The sequence below is a fragment of the Bombus affinis genome, chromosome 16, assembly GCF_024516045.1.
Source record: "Bombus affinis isolate iyBomAffi1 chromosome 16, iyBomAffi1.2, whole genome shotgun sequence".
NCBI lineage: Eukaryota > Metazoa > Arthropoda > Insecta > Hymenoptera > Apidae > Bombus > Bombus affinis.
Window position 1 is genome coordinate 8536745 of NC_066359.1, and position 14137 is coordinate 8550881.

Sequence of the window (14137 nt, forward strand, 5' to 3'; positions counted from 1 at the left end):
AGAGCTACATCCTCTTGTTTGAGATACACTGATCTAAATACGTATCGTTCGTCGTATGTCATCCATCTTCTGAATTTTCGGTACGAGTGTGTACATTATTTTTAGGTAATAGAAACTGAAATTGTAGAACAAGTTAAATAATTTCAATTTTGATTCTCTTTTTCGCTTTTCCTTCTACTTTTTTTCATTTTTACGTAATCGCGAAGGTCGAAATATGTAAGAAAGCAACGTATGTCTGAAGAAAGCAAATCTAAAACAGAACTTCCTGCCAGATGTTACCAACCTCGTTCGTAAGGGTTAAACCTTCGATTTTTTTAAGAAATTCCTGATACACCCACTAAGAAAACAAACGTAATCCAACAACAACCAAATATAATCTCTTCCCGTTTTGATTTTATCGCGATCCTCTAATTTTCTTATGTTTTGATCGAATAAAGGGCGTATAACGACTTGGGGCAATTTTAAAATTAAAAAAAAAAAAAAAAATTAAGAAATCACGCTAGCCAAGAACGATTCTTTCTTATTTGCTGAAACTTTGAAAGTTTTTTAATGATAGGGGAATACAATTCAGTCATAAATGGGCTAGGTTAAACGAGTAATAAGGAAACGTGTCTGTCTGACCGCAGGGGCGCAAGAGTACGGCGAAGCAGCCGCGTACATCCAGGCGCAATTCGAGGCGAGAAACAAGTCAACCACTAAGGAGATCTACTGCCACATGACTTGCGCTACTGATACCGATAACATTCAATTCGTGTTCGACGCAGTCACAGACGTCATTATCGCCAATAATCTCCGTGGCTGCGGTCTCTATTAGGATAAATATTCCCGTCGTGGAGCCGATCGACCGACACACACTCACACTCACATGCATAAACACGACAGACATGTATCGCGAGAACGGGGGAGCGCGTGAGAATGAGAGACTGCGAGATTGTCAGGTTGCCGAGAGAAAGATCGCGTGACAGAGGGGGAGAGAACGGCTGAAAGAACGGGAACGAGAAAAAGAGATACACCTATGTACCACCGCTACTACTACCGACCACCTGCGGATACCTTCTCGACTTTTTTTATCAGACACCTCTTTGTGCCAGCTCTTTCAACCTTTCTCCTTATCATACCGAATGATTCGAATGCAGTTCCACGATGTTTACGCATCGCTATGCATTATGCGTTGCTAAAGTGCTGCTATGTAAACAGGTTCACTCGTACAATTCCTGGATCCTCTTGCATAATAATTTAGTAATTACCATATTATTCTCCTCTATCATTCTTCATTGAATGGAACGATCAAATAACTTATGATTTGTAAAATCTTGTTTATCTCGCCAACAAATTTCTCACCATTATGCGAGGATAATCTGTAACTTTTGAATCGTAAAGTTTCACTAATAGCATTGGTTCGATTGGCCATGGTGATCGAATTAAGACCACATGAAATTTTCAACAGTTCTCATTGCGTTATACGCAACTGAGAAGCGTTAGCAAACTCTTTTATGGGAAAGTTAAAGGCAAACGAAGGACGCCATTCTAATTCAATGAACAGCGATTGTAGATGTTAAGAACTTCTTAGGAACTGAGAAAGGTTTGTCAGATTACTGACTGATATTAGAAAAATAATATCTGTTGTGCTTGTAACCGTTAATAAATCCGCTTCTTCTAATTGTCTTTTGAGGCGAGCAGAGAATTGTGCAGGAACTTTTAATATCAGCAGCATCAAGAATGTTACTCTACTAGAGAAATTCATCTTACGATTTGAATTTTATATCTGGAAGAGAATAGAAAGTTTGGAATAAAGTTTCCAGCTAATTAATCCTTCGAGCTAAATACATCTGGATTGAAGTTGCAGTTATTTACTATTCTGCTTTTATGTACCGAATCCAATCTTAAAATGAATTTCTCAACAAAGAAACATTCTTTTCTATGTCGTAATCAGATTTCATTGCCGTATTAATTACAGAGGACTTAATATTGCCTTTACTCATTGATCATTTTCTATTTTAAACCGATTGTGTCTGAGTCGGTCTATTAACGTTGAACAATCGATTAAACCGATACCGAGTACTGTGATCAATCTTTTTGTTAACTGCCAGAACTGGTGGATTTGTCATATATAAAAATCTACTTTTCTGTCGATATTTGAAACTAAAAAATTATATACAAATGATCGAATTTCATATCTTAAATTTTGTTAAGATTCAAAAGCTTGTATAATATTATTTGTTTACTTAAAAAAAATTATATGGGTCAAAGGTAGTTCGATAGTTAAGTCCTTCGTAATCAAAAATATGGAATTAAGGAATATGTTGAAAGAGGGCGCACAATGATCAATCCAGATTTTTCATACATTTCGCGGTAAATCGCACAAAGACCAATCACGAAGCACACTCGAATCTCGAGATCCTTCATCTGATTTTATTGTAAATTAGGGAAAGAATATAGTTGTCTGTTCAGGTAGAAAATTAAGCTGGACAAAATTTTTTTAACACGTAGCAAATAATTCTAGTTAATAGTTTAACTTTGAAATTTTTTTCGTAAAAGAAATAATTTCTTCAAAAATTGTTCGTTCGACAAACGCTTAAATTTTCTACCTGGCAAGAAACGATTTATAAGCTAATAATGCAATTTTCCTTTTTCACGAGTAGTATAATAATTAATATTCAACTATTCTAACTTTAGTTGAATAAGCATGTTACGTTCATCGCCGATCGCACAAGTCGCGCACAAGAAACCGACGAAAAAACTATATTTTTCTCTCGTACAAAATATTTTATATTTTCCGTGCAAATCTACGATTCCTACATCCGTCGGATACGTATAATATTATATACTATTCGGTTTTCGATCAGTTCCTTTCGGTTTAGAAAACTAAATAAAAAATGCGCTAAAATCGTGTAAAAAGCATAGGAACGCCGTTGATTGAAACAAGTGAGATTTAAGTGATAAAAACCATAAAAACTCGATAGATAAGGTCGGAATAGTGGAAGATTGTCAAAGCATGCGGAAAAAAGACGCGAACATCTTGATGCGTAGATATTTAATTAAAATTCGATTTCCGATTCGTCAAACATTTTTTGGCAACGATTCGAGCAAGATTCGTAACGCTATGGGCGCAAATGGCGCACCGTACATGAGAAAGAATTCTTCGCTGTTTTTCCCTTCGATCGAATCAACAGTTTCGTTTCGTTTCGTTTCGTTCCATTGACACGCACATTTAAGCGACTGTACGCACACGATCGCACAATTACACGCAACGACGCAATCACACACACACACACACGCGCGCGCGCGCGCGTACACACGTTACACGAATATACAGAGGGTATTCAGAAATAGGTGGCCGAACCGTGGTGTATAGTGTAGAATACGATACCAAAGTTTGGCCACTTATTTCTGAAACATTCTGCATAGGACATACGTTGAAGTGTTTACATTTGCGAAAAGTGAAAGAGGTTCCACTCAACGAAGCTAGGATCCTTGAATTTCCGAATTTTCTTCGTACGATTTAGTTACCTTCTTACGCAATTACGTTTTACGTTTCTTGATTAGGTCAGGTGTGTTTAAGGAGCTTTCGATTATTCGATGAAATCTTGATTTCGTATTAAGCGATAGTGTTTTTGGATCGACAGAAGCCGTGTCTTTTTTTACGCTTCTTTTTTCATCGAAGCAGTCCTTACTGGCTTTAAAACGAATATCAGTGCAGACCGAAACATTCCACGTACAGTCAAACGCAGTTCCCCGTTTTTCTATTTTTCCTTGGTTCATATTTAATCATCGCACGATGTATCAATTTTCCTTTTTTTTTCTTTTCTTTTTATATATATATATATAATCTTTTTATTTGAACGACCTTTTATTTTTGTTTTTTTTTTTTTTTTTTTTTTTTTTTTTTTTTTTTTTTTTTTTTTTTTTTTTTCTGGAAAAGATTTCACTCTCTTTTCCAGGATTGCAATTGCGATTGAAATGAGGAGTTGTGGCAGAATTTTTGAGAATTTTTGTAGAAATCTTTTTACCAAAGATATTTGTTTAAAACTTTTATATTAGAAAACATTATATCCTAAATTTATAATTAATGTTTGTTGGGAATTCGAGATTTTTTTAAATTTATTTAAAATAGTTGCAATCGTAATTCGTCGCTGTTCAATTGTAATATAAATTAAAATATCGAGGAGTGTTTGACCAAAAAGAACCAAAGAATCGAGTAGAACAATAATTACAAATGTAAAAAAAAAAAAAAAAAAAAGAAAGGGAAGAAGGAAGAAAGAAAAAATTAATTAATTCTCAAAATTAATCTGAATTATGTATATATGAAGGACAGATTTTTTTTTTTCTTGAAGAAGGCCAAGAAGAATTTCACTATTTTTTCTTTCGACGACTAGTATCAAAAGAAAGAACACCTTTCTCCTACGTTTCGATTTTGATTTTTCCTGATCTTTCTTTTTTTCACTTTTTGTTTTTATACGCCGATTTTTGCGAATTATTTTTATATCGTTAGTTGGATCTAGAGGATAAAAACAAGATTAAAAAAATAAAAAAAAAATAGTATTACCGTCACCGCCGTTGCCATATTACTGTAAAAGTTAATATATAAATTTTAGGGCTATCGATTATAATTAATTAAGTATTCCTATATGTAGTAGCCATAATTATGTATAAATAAGTACGCATATAGAACTTCTAGTCAAATAGAGAACGTACTAGCTCGTACAAAAAAGAAATGTGTAACGATCGGGGAAGTGATTGCTTTGATTTATTTCTTTCGCAGCGAGGATTTTTATTACTCTTAACTATTATTATTAATTTTCGGTTCGTTTCAATATCTGTAATCGATAATAAATTGACAGGAAGATGTAGCTTTTATATTTATACTTACACTATCGGTTAGAATATTTGAGGCGTCAAATTTAAACTACTGATTAATGATTCGATTGATTTAAAAGAGAAAAGAAAAGTTTAAGTTTCAACCGGCAAAGAAGAAGCAACCAGTGAAATGAAAATAAAGAATAACAATAGATTGTAAATCGAAATAATTGTAATACGTAACGGGTGTGCAATTTCGAATTTAGAAATTGTAATTCAGTTATTATTATAACCGCCTAGGATAAATGCAATGAATTAAACTGTGTATAGCAGTGATCGCCTTGATATTCTTCATTCTTGTTGGTTTTTACCCGATCAGGCTCGCCAGTAGCAGTCAAAGCTGCTAGTGAAATTTCCCTATCTATATTTCTCGAGGGTTGCTTCTGAATTTGAAAAAATGGGAAGAGCCACGTTCATGAATATTTCTACATTAAAATTTTCGTATTTATCGTTTTCATTTAAATTACTTATTTTTTCTTTTTTTTTTTTCACTTATTTCGTTCGTTTATTTCAATTTTCTTCTTATTCGCTTACCAGCGTGAAATTCAGGGATTTTTAAGAAAAAACCACGAAAATCTTTCGATCTTTGCACGACGACATATTTCTCGCCCTCGGACGCTTTTTTATGCCACAAGCTATAAATTGTTATTTTACAATAGACCCAACGTTATTGTTTTGTAATAAGCACACACACTCTCATCCGGCTAATTATTGAACTATGGCAAGTCGCGATTTTTCAATCTACAACTTTTTTACCAGCTCAATCGGTTAACTTAACAGTTACCACTATATATCTTCAACGAAAGAAATTTCAAATTTTGAATTTTGCATTTGAAAGATAACAAAGGAACAAGAAATTACTAGATTGTGGATCGAGAAATCGTTATCGTTGCTCCTAATTATCGAGAAGCAGCAGTTCACGGTTTGTAAGTTCCAATGAGAATTAAAAACCGAAAAAAAAAAAAGAAAAAATAGAATAGAATAAAAACCTACAAAAAAAATACGAAAGGAGTTTTAGTAAACGGGATAACAACGTACGAACTATAAATTAGAAGACGAATACTAACGAAGTAAAACAAACAATAAAATCATCGCGAGATAAGAAGAAAACGTTCTTTATAGACGAACTAACCGAGAAGAACTTAACAAACGAGAATAATATTTTTCACGAGGGCAAAAATAAAACTCCTATTACGAAGAATATCGAGTACGAAACGAATGATGTGTGAGCGAAAGAGGGAGGAAGGAACAAAAATGGGTCACGAGATGATTTAGAAAACGACGAAGGTGAAAATTTTAATAGGAGAACGAAGAATAAAAACGGTATCGCGGTATATGTAGAAATAAACGTATTTGGATCGATAAAATATTACTATCGATCTTTCGAAATGCGAAGGATACACGCAATATGAAAATAAAGAAAGAAGAGAAAGAAAATAATTGACAACCTTAGTGTGCAACAAAATCAACTGTAATTCAGTATTTGAACGTGTCGTCAGGATTCCTGGGTGGGGGTAGATGGCCGCGTGGTGGGGATAGATGGATGTGCGAGACAAGTACGGGAGTAACCAACACTAGTGTTATTATTGTAATTGTAACGATTAATGGTAACGTTCATAATCTTATCGAGTAAACGCTAAATGATAATAAGATGACGTGGATGGAATAAAAACATAAAAATAAATACAAAAAAATAAATAATGAAACATTGTGGGAGGAGTACTATCATTCGCATGATCGTGAAATGATTAAAAAATAATGCGCGCAGCAGAAAAAAGATCGTTTCGTAAAATCATCCGTAGACCCGACGAATCGACGCCGTTTCTTTCTTATTACTTTTACCTTTTCATTCTTTTATTGTGAAAAAGAGAACAAGAGAGAAAGAGTGTGAGGGAGAGTGAGTGAGGCACATTTCTGGCAAGGGGGACTTTTTTGAGGGAAGAGAAGGGAAAAGTTGCGAGAGGAGAATGCTCTCTCATTATACATATATAAATATATATAATTATTATGTAATAATTGTCCATACATCTTGAAATGTCGAAATAAACGAACAAAGAAAGATAAGCGGTTTTTATTGTCACATCACGCTGTTTTACATATATATATATATATATATATATATATATATATATACAAGAATGAATAAACGGTTGAGTCAAAAGTAGCAATCATTCTTGTCGTTATAAGTAAGTACTTATATACCTGGTATTTTGATTTCATAATATAATATCTCTCTTTTATTGTTGCTGTATAATCTGTGCAGATTTTTTATAATATTTTTACGATAATTTATGATTATTAATAAAACCAAGTGTAGGTTACTGTCTTATTTCTCAAATTTTTATGAAAAGAGTCACGGACAAAAGTGTAATTTTTGTTTAAATGGGAAATAGCGATGCTAAACCTCGAATAAATCTTTTTAATTATCGATAACCATTATCGATGACGAGAACTGTTCTGATTACTTGGTTATTAAGAAAATTTGATACTCTTAGCCGCGCTCGGCTTACCACCATTATAAGACTAGACTAAGTTTCGTGCCGTGTGTTGTCGTTTTACTGAGTTTTTGTCATCATTATTTTTCGTTTAGTTTAAATTCTTTCCTTGGCGTATCGTCATAGCATCAACGATACCCTCCGAACAACTTGTTGGATTGATAATGTCGCATGCGACACGAAAATGGTATAGGGAGTCAAACCGGTCAGATGACCGGTAAAACAGCAAGACGTCGGTAGACTAATGTCACAAATGTTACGTCTATCCTGTATCTCGTCGGTGATACATCCCATCCCTAGGGATGGTATAAAATTGGTGACCATTCCATAGAATCAATCAATGTACTATATACATCAGAATCCTTCGTACATAACGGTATTTTCTTCCAATTATTATTAATGTAATAAGAATTACAGTAATCTACTATTTCGTCTGTTTTCTTGATAAACTCCTTCGATAATAAACTTCAATCGAATGAATGTTTATTAGCATTAGTTAATAATAATTTGCGTTACTGGATAACAAGTGAATCATAGATTGTCGTGTAAAATCCGAGCAGATAAATGGGCTACTCTGCGACCCAAATAATTGGAATCGTTGAATCGTTGAATCGTTGAATCGTTGAATCATTGAATCGTAGAATTTGTTAGAACTGCCACGCTGAGCTCAGAGTCTAAGTAAATTTCATTAAAATGTAAATCTTAGTTAAAGTACTCTATCTATTATAACTCAATTTTAAATATAGATTATTGTTCAAGTTAATCTTTCTCGTTGTGTATTTCTCCACTTAAACGTCGAGTTCGTTTTTCGAATTGCATGAAGTTGTTACGCGAACAGAGTGCTTCAACACCTCACGGGCAGCAATCGCGCCAAATGCCCCAAAACCTTGTTGGAAAGGCCATGCAACAGGACACTTTTCTTATAAAAATATAGGAACATTTAACGAAATACATACAATTTTCCTATCTTATGCTAGTTACTTTATTCGATAAAATGATATTATTTGATCTTTTTATTCTTCTGAGGCTAATCGTGCAAGAAAAAATATACAAACCTCTCTTATACAAATATTCATACATCTTTTAATGTCTACAACTTTTAAAGAAAAAATATTTCATTTTCATATAGTATTCTCACAATTTCCTAAGTTGGTAATATCTACGTAGAGCTAAATGATAAATATTAAAAGACAGGTTATACCTCACGTGTTCTTTTTCAAAAAGGTTCCAAGCAACATTTGAGATTTCTTGTTTTCTTCGTCTAATTCTCTTATGTATACAAATAACATATAATATAATGATATATAATAATAGACGTAACAACATATATAATAATATGTAATAATAGAAAATGTAAAGGTTATATACACGAAATAAAATATCACGTTCCGTTTAATAAAAATATCAAAACTTGTTTCATAACGATCGTGGCATAAAATATATTAAAATGGGACGAAAAGCTAAGTTTAATGACACAACTTTGTCGAGTGGTCATGGAAGAAAAGCAAAGAAGCAAGGAGATCCAACATTTCCAAAGGGAGTACTAGGTATGCAGAGAAATTTATTTATTCATATACATATACCTTAAATATGAGTGTATATATTGCATATTGCATGAGTATATAGAGAACTAATCATATAACTTTTATCTAATAAAAGAAGAAAAGGAGTTAAGTCATAGACAGAAGCAACGAGCCAGGAAAAGATTATTAAAGAAACAAAAGTTAAATGAAAAAGTAAGGAAATTACAGAAAAAGAGTGGCGAGAAGGTGGAGGACAATGTAAATGAAGATGTAAGATCTCTTTTTTTTCTCTAATGATTAAGTCTTAACTTATATGTTTATATATTTATATATGTAGATAAGTACGCAACAGTAAAATATACCGTTTTATGTATTAGGATCTAAAAGATATCTCAAAACTATTAAAAATAAAGAAAAAGAAGAAATCTCTTAAAGAAGGTCCAAGAAATGACAGTTCCAGTCGTAAAAATGATCAAATGCAGTTTGACAATGATATTAATATGTCTGATAATGAAGAAGTAATACAAGACCAGCAACGAAAGATTAAAAGAAAGAAATTACTTGACAATGACACAGAGGATGAAACTGATAAAGGATCCAGCGACAATGAAGAATATGGTCAAAATGGAGAAATGGATTATGAGGAAGTGGATCAAAGTGAGGAAGATGGTGATAGTTCTAATAACGATGATGCTGATCTACTTCCTATTGAGAAAGCAAATAAGAAGTTGAAAAAGAAGCAAGAAGAAGAACAGTGAGCATCACTCATTATTCTATTAAACTACTCGTTTAAAATCTAATTGACTTTCTCTTTATTAGAAAGCTAGCAGAGGAGGAAATGCACGATATGACCTTACAACAATGTGTCTTTACTTTTCCCACTAAAGAAGAGCTTGCAGATGTTACTAATCTGAAAGATGTGCAACAACGCATAAAAGACGTTATTATGATATTATCAGATTTTAAAAGGTTGCGCGATATAAATAGGTATATGTCTTAGGGTTAAGGGATTTTATTTCATCGAAGAATTTCAAGGAATTGTACACTCTTATCTTTTTTGAAGATCGCGTACTGAATATATGGACCTTCTTAGAAGTGATTTATGTACATACTATAGTTATAATAATTTCTTGATGGAAAAACTGATACAAATATTTCCACTGGATGAGTTATTAGAATTTTTGGAAGCAAGTGAAGTCCAGAGGCCTATGACGATACGAACGAATATATTGAAAACACGTCGTCGCGACTTAGCTGAAGTATTTATTGAATGAAATATTAATATTATTATTATAATTGATAGATATCTTCAATGTCCTTTAATATATCGTGATATTAATATTTCAGGCTTTGATCAACAGAGGGGTCAATTTAGATCCTATTGGCAAATGGACAAAAGTTGGATTAGTGATTTATTCGTCGCAAGTGCCTATGGGTGCGACACCAGAGTATTTAGCAGGACATTACATTCTTCAGGGTGCATCTAGCTTCTTACCTGTTATGGCTTTGGATCCTAAAGAAAACGAGAGGGTTCTTGATATGTGTGCCGCGCCCGGAGGAAAATCATCACACATAGCAGCGCTTATGAAAAACACAGGTGTACTCTTCTCGAACGATGTAAACGAAGAAAGGATAAAAGCAGTTGTCGGCAATTTTCACAGACTTGGCATCACGAATTCAATCGTTTGTACTTACGATGGGCGAAAGTTACCAACAGTAAGTATTAATAATATGTATGAACACGTTGAACATATGATATGGTCAAATTAATTAAAATGTATAACTTTCAGGTGATTAAAGGTTTCGATAGAGTATTATTAGACGCACCATGCACTGGTACTGGTGTTGTTTCAAAAGATCCAAGTGTTAAAACAAACAAAGATGAAGTAGATATACAGCGTTGTTGTACATTACAAAAGGAATTACTTTTGGCGGCTATAGACTGTGCTAATGCACGTTCGGAATCCGGTGGGATTATCGTTTATTCTACGTGTTCGATTCTTCCGGAAGAAAATGAATGGGTTATTGATTTTGCTCTTAAGAAACGTGATGTTAAATTAATACCGACCGGACTGGAATTTGGCGCCGAAGGTTTTACCAGTTATAGACAATACAGATTTCATCCTTCGTTGAAATTAACCAAACGATTTTATCCCCATGTGCACAATATGGACGGATTTTTTGTAGCGAAATTAAAAAAGTTCTCCAATATTGTTCACAAAAACAAAGATGCAGAGGAAGAAACTTTTGATTAATGGTCGTTTTTTAAATAAATTGATATTTTTATAATAGTTGTAATATTTGGAAATATGCTGTCCAAACAATTTAAATATATTAAAAATATATAATTTGTCTGTACAGATTTTATATTTTACATTAACTTTATATATAAATTACTTCCACAGTTACAGTGTTATATTTCAGATTATATATTGCTTGTATATTAATTAAAAGAGTAAACAGCCATTTTAATCGTCATATAAAATAGTCGTTAAATTTTTATACTTAGTGAATTTATGAAGCCTTTCCATTAATGGAAAAATATACTTTTTAATTCCTTTTCACATAGTTTTTTCACGTCATCTGAAATAAAAATTATTACTTATATTTATATAATTTTATGTATATAGATACATACATGTACAACGTATATACCTTCTATTTCCATTATACTTGCACTTTTTTGTTGAATAACTACAAAAAATTCCCTCAAGTTCGATAACTTTCCGACAACCCAATAATCGCTCATAGTTTTTATAATTATTTCTCCAGCTTCTTTTAATCTGAAATTATATATATATATATATATATAAAAAAAGTGTATTCCATTTGTAAAATAATAATCTTACATCAAAACATTATTGTGTTATGTACTAACTTATTGGTGTCATTATATATATCAGTGATAACTCTCAACACTTCGGGCGTTGTAAGCACATTAGAACATCGCCTATTATCCGGATGTATTGTACTTTTATATGCTAAATTAAGTTTATTAAAATACAGGTATTTGCAAGATTCCGACGATACTATTACGTGTTTAGCACATTGTTCTGCAACCGAACTAACAAGTGTAGTTAATTGTGGGCCAAGAAAACTATCCAGGCTTTTAAAGAAATCTATTAACAAACTTGTTTTGCCTGTAAAATAAGCACTCCAATTTTAAAGTTTTTACATGATTATTTAAAAAGAAGAGAAGAGAAAGGGAGAGGTACTTACTGTCAACAAACAAACATATTGTAGCGCTTAATGCTCTGTAAACAACTAAATATAACGACACCGGTTTTGTAGAATAATTGATGTATACCTTAGGAGATTTACCGATTAAGCTTGGTTCATTAATACTAGATGGGCCAGTGACAAATCTATAAGATATATACATATATATAACTTATTATTTTGTTACATATAGAACATTAAATTATTTTGCATGTACTAACTTTCCATAGTGAGTTGTAGTAAATGGTGAAGGTGAATTTCTGGGCATTGAACCCTCGTGTAATTCTTTTTCAAGATGAGCTGGTAAAAGCGTACTCACTAGATAATTATAAACTACTTGCATATCCTCTGGCTCCAAACCACTCCTAAGTGATAACGGGCATTAATTCTTTAATTGTTGCGCATATATTATATTATAATATTATGACAGCGTTTACATTACTAACCATACAACTTGATCGTTGTAAAGAAATGCAGTATATTTCACTTGAGAAAACATGGCTTCTACAAGATTCATAAAACACTGAACCCGTAAAAATGTTATTTTGTCAAGAGGTAAGAATTGTAAGCCTTGGAAAACATCCAAAATATCACTATTATTCAACTTTAAAGACATTAGATACTGTGAAAAATACATGATGTTGTAAATTATATTGAAGAATACGGAAACAGTACATTTTAAGAATTCCCCTTACCCTTGAATAAAAATGTTCAAGTTTGTGTTTTAATAACGTTATCGACCCACAATCAGGTTCATTAATAATGGTATCGAATGATCCCATAAATAGTCTAAACATAACATACGCTTGCTTCAATATAGATTGACAAACACTGCTAGAAACTTCATCGTATTGATATTCTGTATATTTGTTACCATCTTTCTCTTTCCATATGTAAGGTACACCGACAATCTATGAAACAATTGAAATCTATGCACAAATATTCATGAATTTTATATGATATAAAATATTATATGTTATATTCTTTTCTACATTTTCTGATAGCAATAAAATCTTACCATCACCATCCAAAAATTTGATTCTGGTTGATAATAAATTTGACGAGTTTTATGCGTATGACAATAATCGCACGGTTGACCAGGATTAAATGATCTAAAAATTTGAAATGCAAGAACATAATCTTAATATTTTATGTAAAGATAGAAACTTTAGAATCTAGAAAAATATGTTTATACATACTGCGCAAATTTAATAATTGCTTCGCTGAGTCCTATATTTTTAATTTGAACATCTAAATCTCTTTCTGGATAATAATAGAGAATCTTTTTTTCTTCCTGCATGCAAAAAATACACAAGAACACACTTGCATTGTATGTATGTAGTGTGTAAGATTTTTGTAATTTTTGTATGTAAATATTTTATTGATAAATTTAATTTACTTGCCTCTCCCTCTTTTTTTGCATATGTGCCATTGAATATATAAAAATGTTCTAATGTAACCTCCGTTTTCGATGACATTTTGTCAAATAATTTAAACAAAAGATATTTAGCCCTTTTTTCATATAAAAAATGCAAAAACGTTATCACAATAACTTATCGATTTAGAGGCTCATTTGCGTTTTCTTTGCTGAAACATTTTAGCCAAAAAATAAAGAACAACTTTGAACAATCAGAATGTAGTTGATAAATTATTTTGAAAACTTAATACATAGATGCTGAGGTGGCAGCACGCTTTATTGTCACCAGTGTCATATGATACATGATGTGTTTCTCAACATTAAATATTATATACGTATAGATTTTATAATAAAATTAAATATATATTACACGTTATTTATATTTATTATCGTTTATATTTCTCTGTTATGTTAATTTAAATGGATAAACCTTTGTGACTTTTAACATACAAAGGATCGATAATATCACAGGCAAGGCTTCTTGTATCATATTTCATTGTTCACGAGTAATTGTTATTTATGTGTGTTGTCGGGAGCACGTTATAAATTAACAGCCTAATTGTTGTAAATGAATAGCATAAACTTTATGAATAGACTGCGGATTTTTATGCATTTATAGGAAATTT

The 14137-nt window shown here is 32.1% G+C and overlaps 3 protein-coding genes across 5 annotated transcripts in view; 2 read left to right on the plus strand and 1 right to left on the minus strand.

The window, feature by feature from the left end:
• Window positions 1–6129, plus strand: part of LOC126925559 (guanine nucleotide-binding protein G(o) subunit alpha) — a 33215-nt gene extending 27086 nt beyond the window's left edge. For both annotated transcript variants that reach the window (XM_050741238.1, XM_050741239.1), the window contains exon 9: window positions 627–6129. In XM_050741238.1, coding sequence (XP_050597195.1) covers window positions 627–814 — 188 coding nt within the window. In that variant the 3' untranslated portion in view covers window positions 815–6129. The remainder of the gene's footprint in view (window positions 1–626) is intronic.
• A 1052-nt stretch (window positions 6130–7181) lies between these two features.
• On the plus strand, window positions 7182–11677 carry LOC126925549 (probable 28S rRNA (cytosine(4447)-C(5))-methyltransferase). 2 transcript variants are annotated; one of them, XM_050741224.1, is made up of 7 exons: window positions 7182–8899; window positions 9015–9145; window positions 9253–9629; window positions 9695–9862; window positions 9939–10134; window positions 10223–10591; window positions 10666–11677. In XM_050741224.1, the coding sequence occupies exons 1-7, from the start codon at window positions 8800–8802 to the stop codon at window positions 11128–11130; spliced, it is 1806 nt and encodes a 601-aa protein (XP_050597181.1). In that variant the 5' UTR covers window positions 7182–8799; the 3' UTR covers window positions 11131–11677. The 2 variants fall into 2 exon arrangements, with proteins under 2 accessions (XP_050597181.1, XP_050597180.1); XM_050741223.1 differs by having other exon boundaries at window positions 7183–8899; window positions 9012–9145.
• On the minus strand, window positions 11224–14018 carry LOC126925557 (vacuolar fusion protein CCZ1 homolog). Its single transcript, XM_050741235.1, has 10 exons — window positions 13498–14018; window positions 13294–13388; window positions 13113–13206; window positions 12790–13005; window positions 12541–12716; window positions 12316–12459; window positions 12095–12240; window positions 11754–12015; window positions 11531–11658; window positions 11224–11458 (listed from the first exon to the last, which is right to left on the minus strand). Exons 1-10 carry the CDS (start codon window positions 13570–13572, stop codon window positions 11406–11408), a joined length of 1389 nt encoding a protein of 462 aa, XP_050597192.1. The 5' UTR covers window positions 13573–14018; the 3' UTR covers window positions 11224–11405.
• Window positions 14019–14137: the final 119 nt, after the last annotated feature.

Coding starts and splice junctions, on each gene's coding strand:
- LOC126925549 (XM_050741223.1), top strand. CDS start 8,800: ATGGGACGAAAAGCTAAGTTTAATGACACAACTTTGTCGAGTGGTCAT. Junction 9,146..9,252: donor AGGACAATGTAAATGAAGAT/GTAAGATCTCTT, acceptor TTTATGTATTAG/GATCTAAAAGATATCTCAAA. Junction 10,592..10,665: donor ATGGGCGAAAGTTACCAACA/GTAAGTATTAAT, acceptor TATAACTTTCAG/GTGATTAAAGGTTTCGATAG.
- LOC126925557 (XM_050741235.1), bottom strand. CDS start 13,572: ATGTCATCGAAAACGGAGGTTACATTAGAACATTTTTATATATTCAAT. Junction 12,717..12,789: donor TTGAACATTTTTATTCAAGG/GTAAGGGGAATT, acceptor TATTTTTCACAG/TATCTAATGTCTTTAAAGTT. Junction 12,460..12,540: donor TACAACGATCAAGTTGTATG/GTTAGTAATGTA, acceptor GTTATCACTTAG/GAGTGGTTTGGAGCCAGAGG.